This window comes from Empidonax traillii, unplaced genomic scaffold, assembly GCF_003031625.1.
Source record: "Empidonax traillii isolate 1590-97213 ecotype Southwest subspecies unplaced genomic scaffold, ASM303162v1 scaffold83:size2986645, whole genome shotgun sequence".
NCBI lineage: Eukaryota > Metazoa > Chordata > Aves > Passeriformes > Tyrannidae > Empidonax > Empidonax traillii.
In genome coordinates this window covers 1277904-1297067 of record NW_020955276.1, presented here as the reverse complement: position 1 = coordinate 1297067, position 19164 = coordinate 1277904, and the positions used below count along the sequence as shown (strand labels likewise).

General features: G+C 34.5%; 1 protein-coding gene across 50 annotated transcripts in view; it reads left to right on the top strand.

Moving 5' to 3' along the window:
- Positions 1-19164, top strand: part of PTPRD (protein tyrosine phosphatase, receptor type D) — a 1139994-nt gene that overhangs the window by 1103332 nt on the left and 17498 nt on the right. For all 50 annotated transcript variants that reach the window (XM_027881066.1, XM_027881067.1, XM_027881087.1 and 47 more), the window contains 2 exons: positions 3195-3314; positions 4199-4353. In XM_027881066.1, the coding sequence (XP_027736867.1) occupies positions 3195-3314; positions 4199-4353 (275 nt within the window). The remainder of the gene's footprint in view (positions 1-3194; positions 3315-4198; positions 4354-19164) is intronic.

Below are 19164 nucleotides of genomic sequence, written 5' to 3'. Positions count from 1 at the left end.
CCCTTACCACAGAGAAATTAAATGTGGATGAAAGATCTAAGCCAAAAACACATTTGGCAAATAATTTCAAAATTGACTTTTTGACATTTAGTGTTAAATTTTGGATGACTCAAGGGGATTGAGAATCTTTTTCAGAAGAAAAACATGTAATATGTAACCTCTCCTACTTTAAGTGCTGAAGACTGGGATCTTAAGATAAAATATTTAATAAGAGCTCTGTCTCAGAAAGTGGTATCTTACCAATTAACCTGTATTATTTGGCTCTGTGCTCCCAGTGAAGTCCAATAGAAAACATTGTGTTGATCTCTCACAAAGATAAACTGGACTAAATTGTTAGCAGTATTGGGAATGTAAGGTTTATGATCACACAGAGTGTAGGGACACATTTCTGAAGATCTCATGTGCTGAGAAAAATCAGTAGCCAAAAGGAATAAAAGATGCAGTTCATTCAACTTATGCTTCATGTGCTCTTCCAGAAAGTCAAATCCACATGCATCTAAAATCAGGTTTTCTTTTTAAAAAAGTTGCTTTCATCAGTTTCCCCATTTCAAATAATATGTACACTGGTCTACAAACCATATTTCTGATTGAATACCTGGTGTCTGCTTCCAGCAGCAGTCCTCTGCATCAGCTTTCACAGAAAGCATTTTAGAAAAATTATACTATTATTGAAGTTTATGTTAAATAAACACATTAAAAAAAAAAAAAAAAAAAAAAAAAAAAAAAAAAAAAAAAAAAAAAAAAAAAAAAAAAAAAAAAAAAAAAAAAAAAAAAAAAAAAAAAAAAAAAAAACAAACCACCAAACAAAATCTGCACCAAAAGGAGTACGCACATATAATTTCTCCCAGCCTCGCTGAGAAGGAGCAATTTTCCACAGGCTTTTAAGTCTCAATATATGCTTAACATTAGATAACTATGCAAAATAAAAGAAGTATTTTCTGTCCTTTTCAACAGATTAATTTTTGTTGTTTGCAAACTGGAAACTGGTTAATTTTTCAGGAATGCTTTCTGGAAGCTGGCACCGCTTCTATGAGCATACGGTTTTTATGTGAAAACTGCAGTTTAAAGAAAATTATTTCATATTTAAGCATGCAAAGGCATAACCAGACATTTATTCCTTGTTTTAATTTAAGGTGTTCTAATTAATTGTTATTAATTAAAAAAAAAACAAACAAACATTCAAACAAAAAAAGCTTTGGTCAGAAGTTTACACTAAACCTGTAATTTCTAAGATTACAAACTGCAGTTATTATATATTAACATTTTCCATGAAACATTTAATTTATGGAGTTAATAAATAAAAATATTACTTTGTTTAAAATACAGGTAACCAATATAGACATGCTACACTGTTTCTGTATTAAAGTGAAACTAGATTGACTATAACAATATTGAAATGTCTCAATTCAAATTATACTTTTCTGTTTGATTTGCAAAGACCACAGTGGCTTCCTTTAGTATTAGGAATTTTGCAAATCATTAATATTCATGAAATATTTGCAATACTTCAATAAATTATACAAGGAAGTAATTACTTAAATCCTCTTAATAAGAGAATTTTTTGCACTATTAATCCCAATTTTTAATACCGCAGTATCAATAAACATCTTTAGTTACTTTGTTCCAATTCCTTATCTATGAATTAAGCTATAATTTCTTGTAAAAAAATTGTTTCAGGGTTTTTTGCTACTAATGAATTCTCATCACCTGCTTCAGTGGCTAGAATTTCTTCTCCTCTTTATCTAGATTATTCATTCTCAGACCTTCATTTGTGAACCTTTAGTGATCTGTGACCTGTGAGCCTCAAAATAAAATGATCTGTGAGCAAAAGCTATTTTGGGACTGGGGAGTTTGAAAGCATACTGAGTCTTTTGCAATGAGTATACTGCAGAATGAAAAACCTGGAGAGCACATGGGTTTCAAAAATGCATATCCTAATTTTCGAATTTGGGGAAATAATCAGTTTCTCTCTTGATTATTCACTTTTTTTTTTTTTTTAAATCGGAAATACTGTGCAATATTCTGCTTTTTTTTCCTATTGTTTCTTACATTTTGGGTATTCTTATTTAATTTGGTGTGAACCTGGCTTAGAGTGACTAGTGAAGGCATTTACTAAACAAAAGCAGTGTATTATTGCTGGACTCAGTTTAAACTTCTTTTCTGTACTGTATGCAAGGCTACTTGATTAGAATATATTGTTATAAGAAGAACAGAGAATGACTGTCCCAGTTTCACCTATCAGCCACTGAAAGAAAAATATTTGCAATTATATGATCCCCGTACTACTTCTTACTACACTTTCTGATTTGTTTAGAGGCTCAGCATTTCTATTTTCATAATAGCTTTCATCATAAATACCATTTTTTACTGAAACGGATTATTGAGCATTAACAATGATGATAAACATACAGTTTTCTTATGTATCATCTTATACAGAATTATTTAATTTTGTTAATAATATAAACTATAGTGTTTTGAAATGAAGATTTCTCTGAATTAAATGTCCTGTGTCTTTTAAAATTTTATGGATGAACTCTCCACCAAACCGTACTTCTAAAATGCCTGTGAACAAAATTTCTTTATATCCTTCCTAACACCGATCTGAGAAGGAAAATTTATTTTCTTACAATGCACTTAATAGTTGTTCCTGCCCTTTCATTTATCGGTGTACTGAAATTATTTCTCAAAAAAATTCAGGTTTTTACTGAGATATTTCTATACATACTAAATATTAAGATCCAAGGAATAGCTTATATGTTTGCGAACTAATGTAAAATATGGCAAATATTAAAAAAAATCCATCTACCTTGAGGGGATTAATACTGTTAATAAATTGCGAACTATGAAAGGCAAGTTACTGAAGATATAAGTCATATTTGAAGATACTATAAATTGGTTTTTTTCTTTAGTGTGTCTGTGCTTATTGGTATTTCTCAATTATCTTGTCCCACTGAATTTCCAAATACCCGCTATGGAAGAAAACCATTGTAATAGCTACCACCAGAAAAGCAGTTCTTAAGGATGATAAAATAAATTTCTTGTGTTGGATCAAAATAAATTTCTTGTGTTGGATCCTTAGCAGTTGTTGACCATTCTAACTCCAAATACTTTTAAAACCTGTGATGACATACAGTCAGCTATATAATGAATATCAGTATTAAATACATTAAACAATTACATATTTTTTACTACAGGTGAAGTGCGATCAATACTGGCCAAGCAGAGGCACAGAAACCTACGGACTAATCCAAGTAACCCTTTTAGACACTGTTGAATTGGCAACATACTGTGTTCGTACATTTGCACTTTATAAGGTATATATACTTACTATATACTTTTAAACTGGAAGGTTAGCAATATTTTCCCTCCCCTTCCTGTATTCCTGTCTTCCTTCCTTCCTGTCTTCCTTCCTGTCTTCCTTCCTTCCTTCCTTCCTTCCTTCCTTCCTTCCTTCCTTCCTTCCTTCCTTCCTTCCTTCCTTCCTTCCTTCCTTCCTTCCTTCCTTCCTTCCTTCCTTCCTTCCTTCCTTCCTTCCTTCCTTCCTTCCTTCCTTCCTTCCTTCCTTCCTTCCTTCCTTCCTTCCTTCCTTCCTTCCTTCCTTCCTTCCTGCCTTCCTTCCTGCCTTCCTTCCTGCCTTCCTGCCTTCCTGCCTTCCTGCCTGCCTTCCTTCCTTTCTTCCTGCCTGCCTACCTGCCTGCCTGCCTGCCTGCCTTACTATCACTTTCTTACTCCTGCCATCCTGCCCTCCTTCTTCCTTTTGCTTTCATACCTTCCCTGCCTGCCTTTTTCCCTTATTTCCTCACTCCCGTTTTCCCCTTCCCCTCCTTCCACTTTTCTCCCTTGTTTCCTATTAACAGTGCTGAACAAAGAGACTTCTTTTACAGAAAGTGTTTTCCTTATAATATTGAGTTTTGTAAGTTAATACAGAGCTCTCACCATGAAAAACCATTTAATACTAACTAGAATACTAACTAAAGCTCTGGTACCTGTGATGCACAACTCCGCAGTATAGTTAAAGCTTCGTTGTTTGAACCTTGTAATTTGGATTTTCCTCTGTAGCCGGAGTTCTGCTTCTCTCTGGCTCCAAATGTGGTGTAAATAATTTTCACTGGTATATATGCTTCTGCAGTTGTTTCATTGAAAAGTGCCAGTATCATTTGAAGTGGCAGTTTTGTCATGAAAATTTTAAATTTCATAGAATGGTTCAAGTGAGAAAAGGGAAGTGAGGCAATTCCAGTTTACTGCCTGGCCTGATCATGGTGTCCCAGAACACCCGACACCATTCTTAGCTTTCCTGAGACGAGTCAAGACTTGCAACCCACCTGATGCTGGACCTATGGTTGTACATTGCAGGTAAGCCTAGAAGTTTTTTCAAAGTATCTTATGTCAAAATTACTGCTTTCTGTTTTGTTGCAGATGAAAATAATATTTTGTTTCAAAGACATTTCTAAGCCTGTCAAAGAAAAAGATGGTTGCATTGCAAATTGAGGACCTCAGTATGGCACTGCCAACTTGGATAGGCTAGAATTTTATTTGATCTATACAGGATTAATTTAATTTTAAAACATCTAAAGATCTCTAGGGAGAATGGCTGCGGGAAGCATACAAATGTATTTACAGCATTCAGAGCAGGGCCAACATAGTGCTGGCTTAAGAACCTGAGTATTGGAGAAAGTATGTTTTGAGCTTTTGAAATTATATTGTGTGTGAAAGTAATGAACGTGGGAATTAAGAAAGATGAATGGAAACTTTTATTGAAAATAGGTTGGAACCCAAATTTGCGTTCAAGCTTAAATCCTCAGTTTAGTACTTTGAGGAGCTGAAACTGCAAAAGGTGTACCTGGGAACATGCTGAGCTCAGTTCCAGGGAAATGAGTGCTCCATGCTTTTCTTACAGAATAGGAATGTTCTTCAGGCTTTATAGGGTATGAATTAATAAATTCTCAAGAGAAAAACATCGGCTACTCCTAATGTTTTCAGTGTAAGAAAAATGAAGAGGAAGAGATGTAGATTCTTTGGAAATGTTTCACAAGAGCAGATTTTTAGACAGCCTTAAAATCATCTTCATAAGAACATCCTCAGAACATAAATACCAATTCTGATAGAAGTAAACTGTAAGATGGGTTCAGTCATTCCAGGGCTATGTTGCCAAATCTTGCATAGCTTGCTGTGTAGCCCTGTTCAAAGAAAATTTCTAAGATCACTGACTTTTGTGAACTTCATTTTGGAATACCTTTAGTTAGTAGGGCTGAGAGGTACTACACCCTTTTCATGAAGTTACAAATGCTCCACATGTTTGAAAACTGGTCTTGCTTTTGTCATCCAAAACCTGAAGTAATTACAAGGATTACAGCATACCACCACCTCTAGTTCTGACTTCTTAAATATTGGTTAGTCAGGCGTAGAATCTGGTAATTTGAACACTTTCAAAGTGATTGAAAGAGGATCCTGTAAATGAGACAGGAAAATAAAGTCAGCAGGGAAACAAAATAAGCAGAATTTAGTATTGAAAGGCAGAGACTGTTTAGAAGATATAATAGAACATGGAAGACAAATATTTAGTGTTTATTGAAACACCAGGATTAGGAGTATGGAAAAAATATAAAAATCTCCTTATACCTGAATTTATAGGATCTTAAAACATTTTGATTATTGTCTAGTACTATAGATTGCCTCAGCTATAATTTCATTAACCTGATCCATATATAACATAACTGCAGAGGTCCTTAGCTGTGAAGATGCTATTCTCTAAATCAAAACCAAACTTAATAGAAAAAATTAATCTTCCCACTCTGGGAAGACTGTTAAGTTATTGTAATTGCCTAAATTCTCTTAATGCAAAAATAGGCAAATTAAATTAGTTCTTAAGAGTCATACAGCTAGTCATTGGATAAGATGAAATAAAATGCAATGCTTATTACCACTCAGTGATACTGATGAAATACAAGGCCGTTATTTTCTCTTCGTCATTGACTATGCCTGCAGATTTCCTTGAGAGTGGTGCTCAGTTTAGGTAGTATGATTTGATTCCTGATGAGGGACTTTTTTTCCCAAATTCCTATTAATTTATTTATTGCTACTTTACAATATGCATAACTTGCTATACATAAGCCTTTTGCCGTATGTATAGTTGCTTGAGACACTAACATTTCAGTAACCTCATACAACCTAACCTCTAGGAAGCAGACTTTCACATATCCTACTATTTTAGCAGGCTTTTTAAATTCTGCTGCTAACAGTTTGTGTATAAGCAGAATTAATGAAACGAAGTTTCTAGCAAATTTAAAAATGTATGTCTCTGTAATTAAAAATTTTATATGGCTGGACATTCAACAGCAAGTGTGATGGATAGGTCAAAGTTTTTGAATGCTAAACTCACTGATTTAACATAAAGACTATCTAGCTGATAGACTAACAAGAATAAGTTACTGAAGTGTATTTCTCACAGTAGTAATGTTTACGTGAATATCACTTTTCAGGCCTATTGTAGCAACATTATATTCTGAGATTTGTATTGCCTTATCGTTTTGAATTCAGCATTATTTTCTTGGGGCTGTCCTGTGCAGGGCCAGGAGCTGGACTTCATTAATCCTTGTGGGTTCCTTCCAATTCGTGTTCATAGAATCATCTGATTCTAGGTTTATTACACTGGTTTAAAAAGTCAAAAGGGGAACAACAACAGAGCGTCACCACAATATTTTTGGGCTAGAAGATACACCTTGCATATAGCAACAATAAAATCATTCCCATTTGGTTTGAAATTAAAGTACTAGGCATGCATAAGCAGTTAATTTCAAGCTCATAAAAGAATAGTGTTCTGTTGAAACAGAAAAAGTAAGCAAGTTTTACATGTTGCTGATTTTTTCTTGAAATCTGCTTTCTGAGGTTTTTTTCCCCTCTCTTCTCAGTTGCTCATTTTGTAAGTTTCTCCACTGCACTCTTTCCTTTGCCTCTTATTGTCAATCCTTTCACCTTTTTTTCAAATTTTTTTTCTCTCCAATATCTGTACTGATCTTTATTCTCTGAACCTCTCTAGTTATATTCAATTTTATCCTTCAGTTTCACTGTTTTCTCAAACTCATTTTGTTGTTCATATCATATTGCTGAACCATTTCAATATGAAATATGTTCCTACCTTTCTTAGTACATTCTCTGAAGTAAGATCATCATTCCAATGGTAGCATTCTCCTACCAATTTTTGTCATGTGCCACTTTTTACTGCCCTCTACTAGTCACCATTTTCCAATGAGAAATTTTATCTGTTCTTGACAAATTTCTTGCTTTTCATTTCTTTCTTTGCTGACCTCTATTCTGCCTCTGCAACCTTTTTAAATTTTCCTCTCGTCTTTGTTCTTTCTGTATCTTGTCTGTCACTGCCTCCCATCTTGTGTTCGGGAGTCCTGAAGTCCCTTTTCATTAAATTTCCCCATTGCATCATCCAGATTTAAAAATTATTTAAAACTTTACCAACTAGAGCCAAACAGTATAATACAGGACCATATCTTTTGCCTATGGCAGGCAGTCTATTCCAAGATATCTCATTGAAAGAGTAATCTGATTTTAGTTCCTAGCAGGAATACGGGATTCATAGTGACGAGTGTAAGCCATCTGAGACATCACTAATACCTTCTTTTATGTTTCAACCGGTACCTAACAAACTCTCAGAGCTCAGGAAATTATGATAATAACCAGATCTTATAGAAGTAGAAAACCAGTGAGGCTTGCTTTTCAAAATGAGATTGGTCAAAGTAAAGAGTAAGTATGAAAAATCTGTGGTAACAGTTTTCTGCAAACTTTTAAACAATAGAAAACTGAAAATAAAAGCTGGCAGCCAGCTAAGTACAGGGAGAAGTTATTCCTCACCCAGGTAGGGTGAGAGAAGAGAGAAGAGCCAGCTATCTGTATTTTGGTCCTTACAAGTAACCCTGTATTTATAAGTAGTTATTGTAAGTGGAAGGTTAGCCCAAGCTTTTCCTTACTGTGTTCTACCCATCTCCCTTAATGCTGTCCAGCAGTTGTCTTTCATGTTAAGGAATGCAGAGATTTTTTCTGGTTTGCTTCCTGGGTTTTGGGTAAAGCTATATATTCTATAGAGAATATATAGGACATGGAGGCTGTATTTTGAACTTGGTTCATGAGCATGGCCCCAGACCAGTTTGTATCAAAGCCTCAGTGGTTGTTAAGCTGGTTTAATATTCTGTCCTGGGCAGTGGTTGTTGAGTGTGTGAAGGATTTATTTAATAATAAATTACTGTTTGGTTAGTTGGAAAAAGTCTGATCTGAAAACAGTTGATAACAGAAGAACCCACCCTGTAAATACATGAATGCACTCTATTCACTTAATAGTGACAAGAAGAATCATACATAGTTCCAACTGGTGAAATTAACTGAGAATGTAAGTATTACCATTCAAAGTTCTGATAAATGTGTGTCTCACAAATGGAAATGGAAATCTTTATTATAAATTTTGTGTGATGAAAGCAAAGAAAATACAGAATTATAAGATCAGAATGTCAAAAAACATTGGTAATTATTTATTACTAATATATATGCAACAGGCATCTTTGCATGTCATTTAAACATCTACCTTAGATAACAGTTTGGTTGCCTGTACAATATTGAATTAGAATCTAATAGGGAAGTCAAAAACATCTTGAGAATTTCATAACTACATTCAACGAGTCAAAGCTCTCGTTGCCGTGGTTTAACCCCAGTCAGCAATCAAGCCCCACACAGCCACTAACTCACTCCCCCAACCAACAGGATCAGGGAGAGAATCAGAAGGGGAAAAATATGGAGAACTCATGGTTGAGATAAAACTTCTTACTAAGGAAAGCAAAACTGCGCACACAAGCAAAGCAAAACGAGGAATTCATTCCCACTGGCAGGTGTTCGGCTCTCCCCAGGAGATCAGGGCCCCAACACATGTAATGGTTTTTTGGGAAGACAAACACCATCACTCCTAAGGTCCTCCTTTCTTTCTTCTTCTTCCCAGCTTTATATCCTGGGCATGATGTCATATGGTATGGAATATCCTTTTTTAGTCAGTTTGAGTCACCTATCCCAGCTATGTCTCCTCCCAACCTCCCATACACCCCTAGCTTCCTTGGGCCACACCATGAGCTGAAACAGAGGCAAGAACTCTGTGAAGAAAATTAATTCTACCCCAGCCAAAGACAGAATACTTGTGCAGAAAAATTGGCAGGTTTTTAAGTGGAAAAGGTATCTAATATATACTTAATGGTACATTGTTTTTAATGAGAAAACAGATCTCTGCTTAAGGAGTTATGGAACACTGAAAGAAACATCAAGGCATAATCTAAATTCAGAACTCTTATGTATATAATCATATATTTTGTAAAGACTACCTCCATGAAAAAGGCGTAGTTGTAGTAACATAAATGCCATCGCACCCTTTACCCAGGAAATAATATACAGTTTTCTTTCTATGACTACCAGGAAAGATTGTTCAGTGAAGACTGAGTAAAGGTAAAGTTAAATTTAGAAATGCCTTTGTAAAAAGAAGGCCATGTTCTGTGGTCCTTATTTTCAATGGGAGATTTGGTAGAGAAAAGCAGATAAATAAAGGTGGGGGGGAAAAAAAAAGAGGGGAAAAAAAACTACCACAAATGAAGCAATCTCATCCTGTTTGTAGGTACTTTACACAATGTGTTCAAATCTTGACTTGGCTTATGGAGAGTAAGTTGTCTGAAGATTTTTCTGTGGTAGTTGAAATACTTCATGCATTTAGATGCTTTCTTTGTTTACAGACTGTTATATTTTAGGACTACCTTTTCAGTCCCTTTGGACGGAAGATGAGTAATGCTTCAGTCCTGCTGGTGACTCTGCGTGACTTGCCCTAGTTTGCAGAGCTGAGCTAGAAAAAATTGTTTCTTTAATGAAAAAATGCAGGCTAAACCCCTAGGATTCTGCACTGGTGAGACTGTAATGTGCATCTAATGATAGCAGGGAAAGCACACATTTTTGTTTGAAGTTGGATTAGTGCAGGCAAACAGGTGCTAATCAGATCACAATGAAACAGCACCAGAGGGTGTTTGGAGTTTTACGCCACTGTGTTTTCAAAACATCACATAAACTTTAGTAGTTGGTTCAGTAACACTAACTAAAAGCTTAACATGTTAGTGCAATCCCATATGTTTGAATCTTTCTTTTTAATACCAGCACCAAGGGGCATGTCTTTAAGACATTTTGTGAAGTTTTGGCAGGTACTGTTAATGCTGCTATTGCAAACAGAAAAACTTGGATGTTTGGAGGAATGTGACTGTTTTAATTTAATCTGTATTTGACTATATTAACATAAACAGCACAGTGAAAAACAAGATAATTTTAAAAAAATAACAGAACACAATATGATACTCTGTTTCCTAAAGTAGAATACTTACCTAATTTTTGTTCAATGTATAAGAATAAAAAAGATAACATTTAAGGAAAAAAATATCAAAGGCAGTGATTTTCCAGTGAATTGTTTTACTTCATCTCTGTATCATTTGAACCTCCCTACTGCTTTTGCCATAGGCCTTAAAAATGCTCATTTTCTAATCCTTGCAGTGAGTAGGTTGCAGATGACTGCCTATCCTTTTTCACGGTGAGGGGAAAAAGCTTCCCATTTCGTTTTCAGAAATCTTTCAAATAAGATTGAAAAATACTAAAATCTTCCTCATCCCTTGCCTTTCCCTATCCTGAGCACAACTCATGAATGACCTTTCTTAACTTCCTTGAACAGCTGAAATCTTGAGAGAGTACAGGATAGTACAAGCATTTTAGTATGACAAGTATTTTAATATCAAAAATAATCCAAACTTTCTCTGCTTTACTCACATGCCTTATCTAGAAGTTATTGGGTTGCTGTTGGATATTAAACTGTGCTCAGTATCATCCATATATGAAAACACCGTAAGACTATTTCCTTTCCAGCTGTTAGCTGTAGATCACTCTATATCTCATTAATATTTATTTTCTCTAAGTTATTGTTCACTAATAAAAAGCAAAGAGGAATAAAACCATTGTTGGAATCTCATCTTAAAAAAATGGTGATCCTGCTTGGGATATTTAGTTCCTATTAGTATAAAAATATAGTAATGAGTAAATGTCCATCTTGTTTATTATATTCCATATATGTTAATTGTCTATGTTGCTCTGACCATGCAGTCAGAGTAACTGACTGGGACTCTTTTCATTTCTATGCATAACTTTATTCTTAGAAGTTATTTTGTTTCAACCTGTGCCTTATAGAGAATAAGGTACCAAGGCATGCAGACAGAGTTTGCTACCTTGGGAGCTTGATCTTTTTGTAAGAAAGTGTAACTGCATTCTCTTGATTTACAAATTTTTGCATGCTTTCTCTGTCTTCATTTAGTTGTTGGAGTTGTAGAATCTACTGGAAAAAGAGAAGGAAGTTCATAAAGGCTAGATGAAGAAATCAGCATAGCAAGACACTACTTGATAACTGTGTAGTGGGTGGCATTACAGATGAATAGGAATTGGGTCTTGCCTTCATATTCTTACCATAAAAGCTTTCAAGATTGTGAAAATTTAAATTTCAGAAGCTTCACAGTTGAAGATGTTGGTTGTTTTATGCTGGACACGCAAGAGCTCTCACTTAATTACTGGGTTATGTTCATGCAATTATGCAGACAAAAAGCAGAGTCCCATCATCTGTGTGCTAATAGAGCCAGTGATGGGTAGCGCTGCATTTTTTTATCACTGTTTCAGATTTTAGTGTCAGTATTTAAGATCATCTTGATTACAAAGATACCTATTACCTTCCTCAACTCATACCTTTTTAACTTAACAGCACTCTAGGTTTTATTAGCTGAAGTCTCTAGTTTGTTTTCTTAAATTTAGGTAATTACATATGAAAAACTATAAGTATGAACCTGACAAGAGTTACTATACTGCAGTTAATGCAGCAGCATGGAGAGTCCTTTAAAATTAGGATACCTTGATAGGTTTTTTGGTGGTTTTGGTTTGGGATTTTTTGTTAGAGACAGGAAAATACTACGCTATATTGTCTAGAAATCCTCCATGAGATGTCAGATATAAAGCAAACTGGTGCTGATCTGTTTTCAAGTTTTTTCTTCAGTTAGAAAATAGTTCTGCACAGCAAACAAGCCTTTCCTAAGACCTGAACTGAAGCTGTATGTACACTATGTGATTCCATTGTTTATGAGCATTAAAACACATTCAGTATCACTGGAACCATTATTAAAATTCAAAAACATACAACAGATAATAGCAGTATTTCTTCATGCAGGTTCAAATGATAAACTTATGGTCTCTTTGATTAAATCAGCCATATGTGTATAAAGCCATCTTTGGTCAACACTTAGCCTTTGGTTCAGGGGATTATACCACTGGTGTAATTTAGGACTGGATTATCTTTTGAAATCCTAAAAAGCTGCTGTGACTGCATAGGGTAAGATTTGTCTCTGGTAGCAGTCAGAAATCTGTAAAGAAACATAGGGAATGCTATTACCAAATAGAATCAGTGGTCTGTCTAGGCCACTATCCTGTCTCTGACAATGGCAAATGTCAGAAATTTCAGGAAAAAGTACAAAACTCCAATGTCAACAATATTTAGGTAAAGTTTCCTTCTAGCAGCAAACAGTTAGTGACTAATTGAGCCTCACTTCATGAGGATTTCAATTCTTTCCCATTTATCCTTTTAACTACCTAGAAAAACCGGTGCATACTTTTTTGTTCATATTCATGACTATACGTATATTTTAAATAATAAAACCAGGCAGAATTTATTATCTTTGACCTCTTTTCCTTGTCTAAGTAGTTTCACACATTACCTTAGAAGATTCTATTTGCTTTTATTTTAAACATATGTCCCATCATTTCACTAAATGTCTTTGGATAAAAGGAGAGATAAATGTATGATTTAATGTTCTTTCATGTTTTACGTATCTACAACTTTCCTTTGTGTTCATCCAACACGGCAGATTGGGACAGCAAAGTATTCTAACCCATTCCAATACTTGTCATGTGGAGGGAGGTGGAAGGAAATCCTCACATCCCTAATCTTTTTGCTGGCTCCCTCTGGTCCCTCCTTTGAGACATACCCTTTTTAGTAGTCTGAATAACAGTAACTATTCCCCAAGGTTTTTTTATTAGGTAAGGCAGCAAAAATAATTCTATAATTATACCACATTTTCTTGCTAAGTTGCCCAGTGGAGGTACTGAGGCCTGACTTTGATTTGGCCAACAAATGGTTTCCAGTTGAGCAGGTCTGCTGATGACTTTTCACTCAGTGAAATAACCTGCCCCTTATTAAAATGTAATAAGATTTTTTTAACAAAGGCAATGCCTTTTCCATGTGTTATCTCACATTACAAATATGTTGGTGCTGATAATTATTTCCATATATATATATATATTATCATGTCCTACAAGGCCTGTAATTTCCTTTGACCTAAGCTGTAGTTTGATACGTTATTTGATCAGCACTCTTAGTGAGTCATTTTATCCACATGTATTTAGTTAATTGGTTATTTTTCTCCCCGCCCATGTTTATATATATTATACTCTACAAAGGGAAAGGAAATCTGACTGCTTGCAGCTGAGTCTAGTAAAAGAGCAATTAGGTTCTATCAGAGCCAGCAGCTGTCTGTAATGAATTCTGTATTAAAATTATGAGTGAAGAAAAGAATCCAGCCATCTGCAGGAAATGTGAAAATATTTTTATAACCTAATAGCTGAGTTCTGGAAAGGGGTATATCTGAGATTTCCCAGCTGTACCTACATTAAATTCCGGAATATCCATGGACATAGAGTAGACTGGAATGCATTGCATCAACTTGGCTACCCGGCATGTTTGGCTAACTTTGAACAGGCTGTATTTTTATCAAAGTAATCAGCATAAAAGTCTCTTTAAATCCTCTCCCCGTGTCTCTAGAAGTAAAATGCAGCTTTAAAAATAGTCCTGTTATCTTTTCATGGAGGCTTTCCAGTCAGTATTCTGCCCTGAATATTAATCTTCCTTCATTTTTCATACTTTTATAGACTTACTTCAGGGTCTCATCACTTATTATCAGATTTTGTCAGTGACTGCTTTTCCAAGTGAATCCTGCATTGTGATGCCTATTTTTCTTGTCACCTGAATTTTAAAAATAGTTTTTAATGTTTAGACAATATCACAATATTATCCAAGCTCATTTTATAGCTACTTTGAAACTTTTACACCAGAACTCCCATTATTTTCATTATAACTTGTCCATGATTTTTGCTCATAATCCTGGGGAAAAAAAACAAAGAGATTAGTGTCTAACCTATGAATGACAAGTAGTGATTAGAAAATGTGTAATGCTTAATGGTATTAACCTCTCACAACCTGATTTTCTACTAAGTTACAGAGAATTCATGTTGGTATAAAAACTACAGAGGTTAAGAAACATTGTAATGAGTACCAGTGACCAAGCTCTTCAGCTGTCGGAGGAGTATTGTCAGAGACATTAAAGAGGGTACTTATTCTTTTCACCAGTTGGTCTAAAAAAGCAGTGCTATCCTTCATATGAGCTCATCAGAAAAGCCTCAGTTTTTTTCTTCTCTATTTTCTACTGTATAACATCTCAATGCATTAATACCATGTTGCAGCCATTTCAGTTTAAAACAGATCTAGAGGTAGCAACATCACATTTGTCTAATCCTCTGAGTGTATCTTTTAGATATATCCATTCTCTCTTGAAAAGGGAGAGACATTCTGAGATGAAGGTCCAAAACAGTAGACCTGCTACTAAAGTCATATCATCTTCAAGCTTGAGGACTAATTTCTGGTTATTTACAAGTTTTCAAAGTAGGGGAAGGGTAGGGGAGGGAAAACAATAAAAAAGGATTTGTAGACAGGTTCATTTAGGGTTTTGAATTGTGACTGGTACTGGAAAAAAAAAAAAAAAAAAGCAAAAAAAAAAAAAGCCAGTGTGGACTGAGGAATCCTGGTCTTTTTTGTTTGTACGTAACAAATGAAATACTGTGTCTGGATGACAATCTGGGATCTCATCGCTGTTCTGTCAATCTAAAATGCAAACAGAAAAAATCTTGAAGGCAGCTGGTGTTAAGAAAAGAAACAATTATTGACCACAATAGTTATACAAACACCTAGAATCAGGGATGGTTCCAGAAAACTCTGAAACTTGGAATCAGCTTAGTGGTCAGCAAGTACTTTCAAGGTCTTCCAGCTATCCAATACTGCCAAACACATTTCTTCCCACATTCTTTAATTCATTTTCAGATAGCATCAGTTCACCTTCTATTACACTGATAGGCTAATAGCTCTTCTGCATGAGAATGTAATCAGAGTACAGAGATGTTCAAAAATATGAAAAAACTCCTCAAAACATTCCACTCTGAGAATGAATTGCAGGTTGAACTGCAAAGAAAGGAATGAATAGTTGTTAGTGTAATTTCTCTTCATTGACTTCACTGCTGTGCTCTAGTGTTCTCTTTTATTTATTGACAATAGCATCTCTGTGTACTTCCTCTCCTAAATTACCCAGAAGTATAATTTCCTGTGTTTACTATAGCTGTTCATGCATAGATCTGTCTTTAATTGAAAGTAACAAGTCACAGATTTTTTTTTTAACTAACCTTAAAATACTTTCATTTTTTAAAACTTTATTTCACTAAACTCTATTTCGGTAAATGTTAGATCTTTCTTTCTTTAGTGAAATACACAATGACAAGAATTTGTTGTGAGTGCATAGTACAGTACAAAGAATGTAAAATACACACTGAAACTCAACAAATATCACAGATAAGTTATATTTAAGATAGTTACTCTTTGATGCTAAATACAGAATGCAGTACACTGAATATATAAGATTGTATTTAGAGAAGTAGGAAATTAAGGATGGTATCTGAGAACTGAATTAATTTGAAATAAAAAGTCACAGTAAATCCTTGTGCTAAGATAAAACAGTACAGGGGAATACAGTTTATTTTGATTTCTTTATATGTCTGAGTAACTGAAGAATTAAGATGATACAGTGATTAAGAAAGATGTATATGTAAAAATCCTCTGTGAATTGCAGAGTTATGGCATATATTGTGAACAGTCAATTCTGAAGGGAAACCATGATAACAAGAATAAGTGGTATGAATTAAGGTCAGTGAACTTTTCGGTTGTCATATTGCGTAATTTCTGCTATATTCCATCACACAGGCAGAAAATATGAATGTTTTTTTCAACAACAATTCATGATTTCAGGAAAGAAGCAGGTAGTAACAGTATATGTTAATCTTTCTCCTTTAAGAAAGAAAAAGAAAAATCAAGAAGGAAAATCAAAAATAGTGGTATTCCTAAAGGTTTCAGGTACCCGAAGGCAGAAGTGTGATTCAAAAAGAAGAAGTGATTCAAAAGAAGAGTTCTAGATGATCTGATTAGCAACTGGGAAATGGAATGCTTATTCTTGCTTCTACTAAGTATGTGGGACCATGAGACCAAATTTAGGCAGCACATTTCAGTTTCTCTCCAAGGACATGTCTAGAATGTTCTTTTGGATAGGCACTTTTTTAGCATGCCTATCCAAATCCCAGCAAAGCCTAATAAAAGGATTTTTGCAAGGGATGTTATGTCTGTAACTTGTTGGGTACTAATCCTTAACTGATCTTTTCCTCTGTGAGTTTCTTTTTGACATATGTGGTATTCTGTAACAATGTTTCATAATTTAATTATGTACTACTTTAAAAACTACTTCCTGTTTGTTTCTTATCATTCTGTTTCACAATCCTATTTCTTCTGTTGCAATTAGAAGATGAATAGTCATTTCCTTTCACCTCCTCCATGTAACATTAATTTATGTCTGGTGAGAGTTTTTGAAGTGGAATGTCATTGTTAGAAGGGTGTCTTAAAAAAACTTCTTGATTTGTTGAATATTACTAATGCTATGTTTTTAGCCTGCATAGAAAACTCACCTTTTTCAGTTATTTTAACAAACAATTATTCTCTGTACAATGGATTTGTTAGAGAAATTTCCAGGACTTTTGATTCTCTGTGTTTTAATATTTGAGAGTTTGTTTGTGTTCATGATACAATCTCATAAAACAGCTTCTTGTACTTGATCTCTCCAGGATTAAAGGAAAAACAAATTTACTTCCTGAATATTATTATGCTTTTGCAAATGCATATTACAAAAAATTAGGCTTAAATCTGGGGCAGTTGTATTTGAAGAATTTGTGGTAATATTAGAATTCTGAGAATGTACAGACTGTAAGGAAAAATCATCATAAAGCTCAGTAAAGGAAGAAAGATCTAAGGCTGACTTTTGATTTGACCTACCCATGCTTCTACCCACTATCTAAGAAAACTAGGGTGAGTTCTAGACTGAGCTTTATCGGTTTGAAGAGAAATATTTTCCTGTTTCCTGATTTTTTCATTCTGTTTTTCCATGTTCATTTTCAAAAGTTTTGTATGTGACAGTGACAAATGTGGTTACCTCCATGCATAGCATAGGGATAAAGAAAATATGGGTAAAGTCTTCTGTTTGGCAAAGCATTACATCTAAGAAGGTTCTATATACCATCCTTGTTGGCTGGCATCCGACCATAACCACAGTGAGAAGAAAAAAAAGTCACTATGCACTTGCAGATCATTTCTCAAAGGTCTCTTAAAAGCCAGTACCAGAATTCTTGAAGCAGTTCAGTATCTATTTTAAAGTGAAATTTAAATTTATCTCTTGCAAAGGTCTTTATGGTATTTCAGTCAGAATTATCTTTTCAAAAGGATATTCAGTGGCTTCATAAGGGGCTTTTTTTGCTGCTTCCTGGTCAGAAGGGTAATTTTTAATTCTGTTCTAATTTCTTAACAGAAAAAGGCGAAAATAATCTAAATATTGCTCTTGTAGGAACTACTACAGAATTTCTGTGGAGTTGGAATCTAGTTAGTCATATGAAGTTCCATAATAAAATCCAGGCTTTTTATATATTTCCCATATCACAAGCAATTTTAGGTACTTTCAGTTCAAAAATGCAAGCTTCATTCAATCTGAAACATTCATTCAATAAAATTTTCCCCTGATATGAGTCAATAATGTCCTACATGATTTTTGGTCCACATTTTACTGTCTTTGCTTCCAATTAAATGATCTGTGAATACTGGTAATTACACTGCCATCCTTTGCCAAACCACTGAAATATCAGTAAAGGGTCATCATTTAAACTGCTACAAATTAATCACAAAAGCCAACCTTTAACACATCCATACAGTGATTTTAATGCAGAATGGCCCCCGTATGCCTCTTCATTTTTCTTTTTGTGAATTGTAGCTGTATTGCATCACAGGACATTAAGCATATTTCAGCTCATGGGACTGAGTCAGTCATGTTTTTAGAAATTGAAAACAAATGCTACAATAATGTAAATGACAATATTTTAAGCAATAACTGTTTCCTAGTAGGCATGCCTATTTAATATATTCCTTAGGTTTTCAGCTTACAAACATAACAGTACCTTTCATTAGCTGAAATGACAGGTTATTTTTTTAAAGTTCTAAGTTTGAAAGTAACACCAGAAGAGGCAAACCAAAAGGGCAAGAAAGTCAATAACAAAGGTAGAATTAATTTGTGAAATGATTCTTATTAGCGGAATTATCATGGTTAGCAGACAGTTCACAGAGATATTTTTTTTATATGTATTTCAGTGATTTATTAGTGAGAATTCAAACTGCGTGGCTTCCCAGCAGTATATCAGGCTATATTAAGAAGTCTCTGTGATAGAAGAGAAGGAGAAACAGAGGATAAAAATACGATTGTTTCCTGCTTTTATATAATAAGCTATTGTAATTTAGAGTTAAAAGTTATTGGGAAGGCATGTTTCAAAGAGGAAAAGTTGAAATCTTCATGTCATTGATTCCAATTTTATGTGGAAAGGGTAGTCTGATAGACACACGGCTCATTTATAACAGATAGTATTGGAATGTCCTGAATGCCTTAAAATAGTAGAATATCTTGCTGGATAAAATGATCCAGAGACAAGTGTGTCATGAGCCCAGTGAAGCCAAATGCCTTAATAAATGTAGGTTGTCAACCCCTCTATCCTTATCATGAAATTACTGCATAGTAATGTGTTTGAGTCTGGTGTCATGATCCTTACAAACTCTGCATAGACCTGTAAACTAGAAAATATCTTCTGTGCTAGACTGTGTTA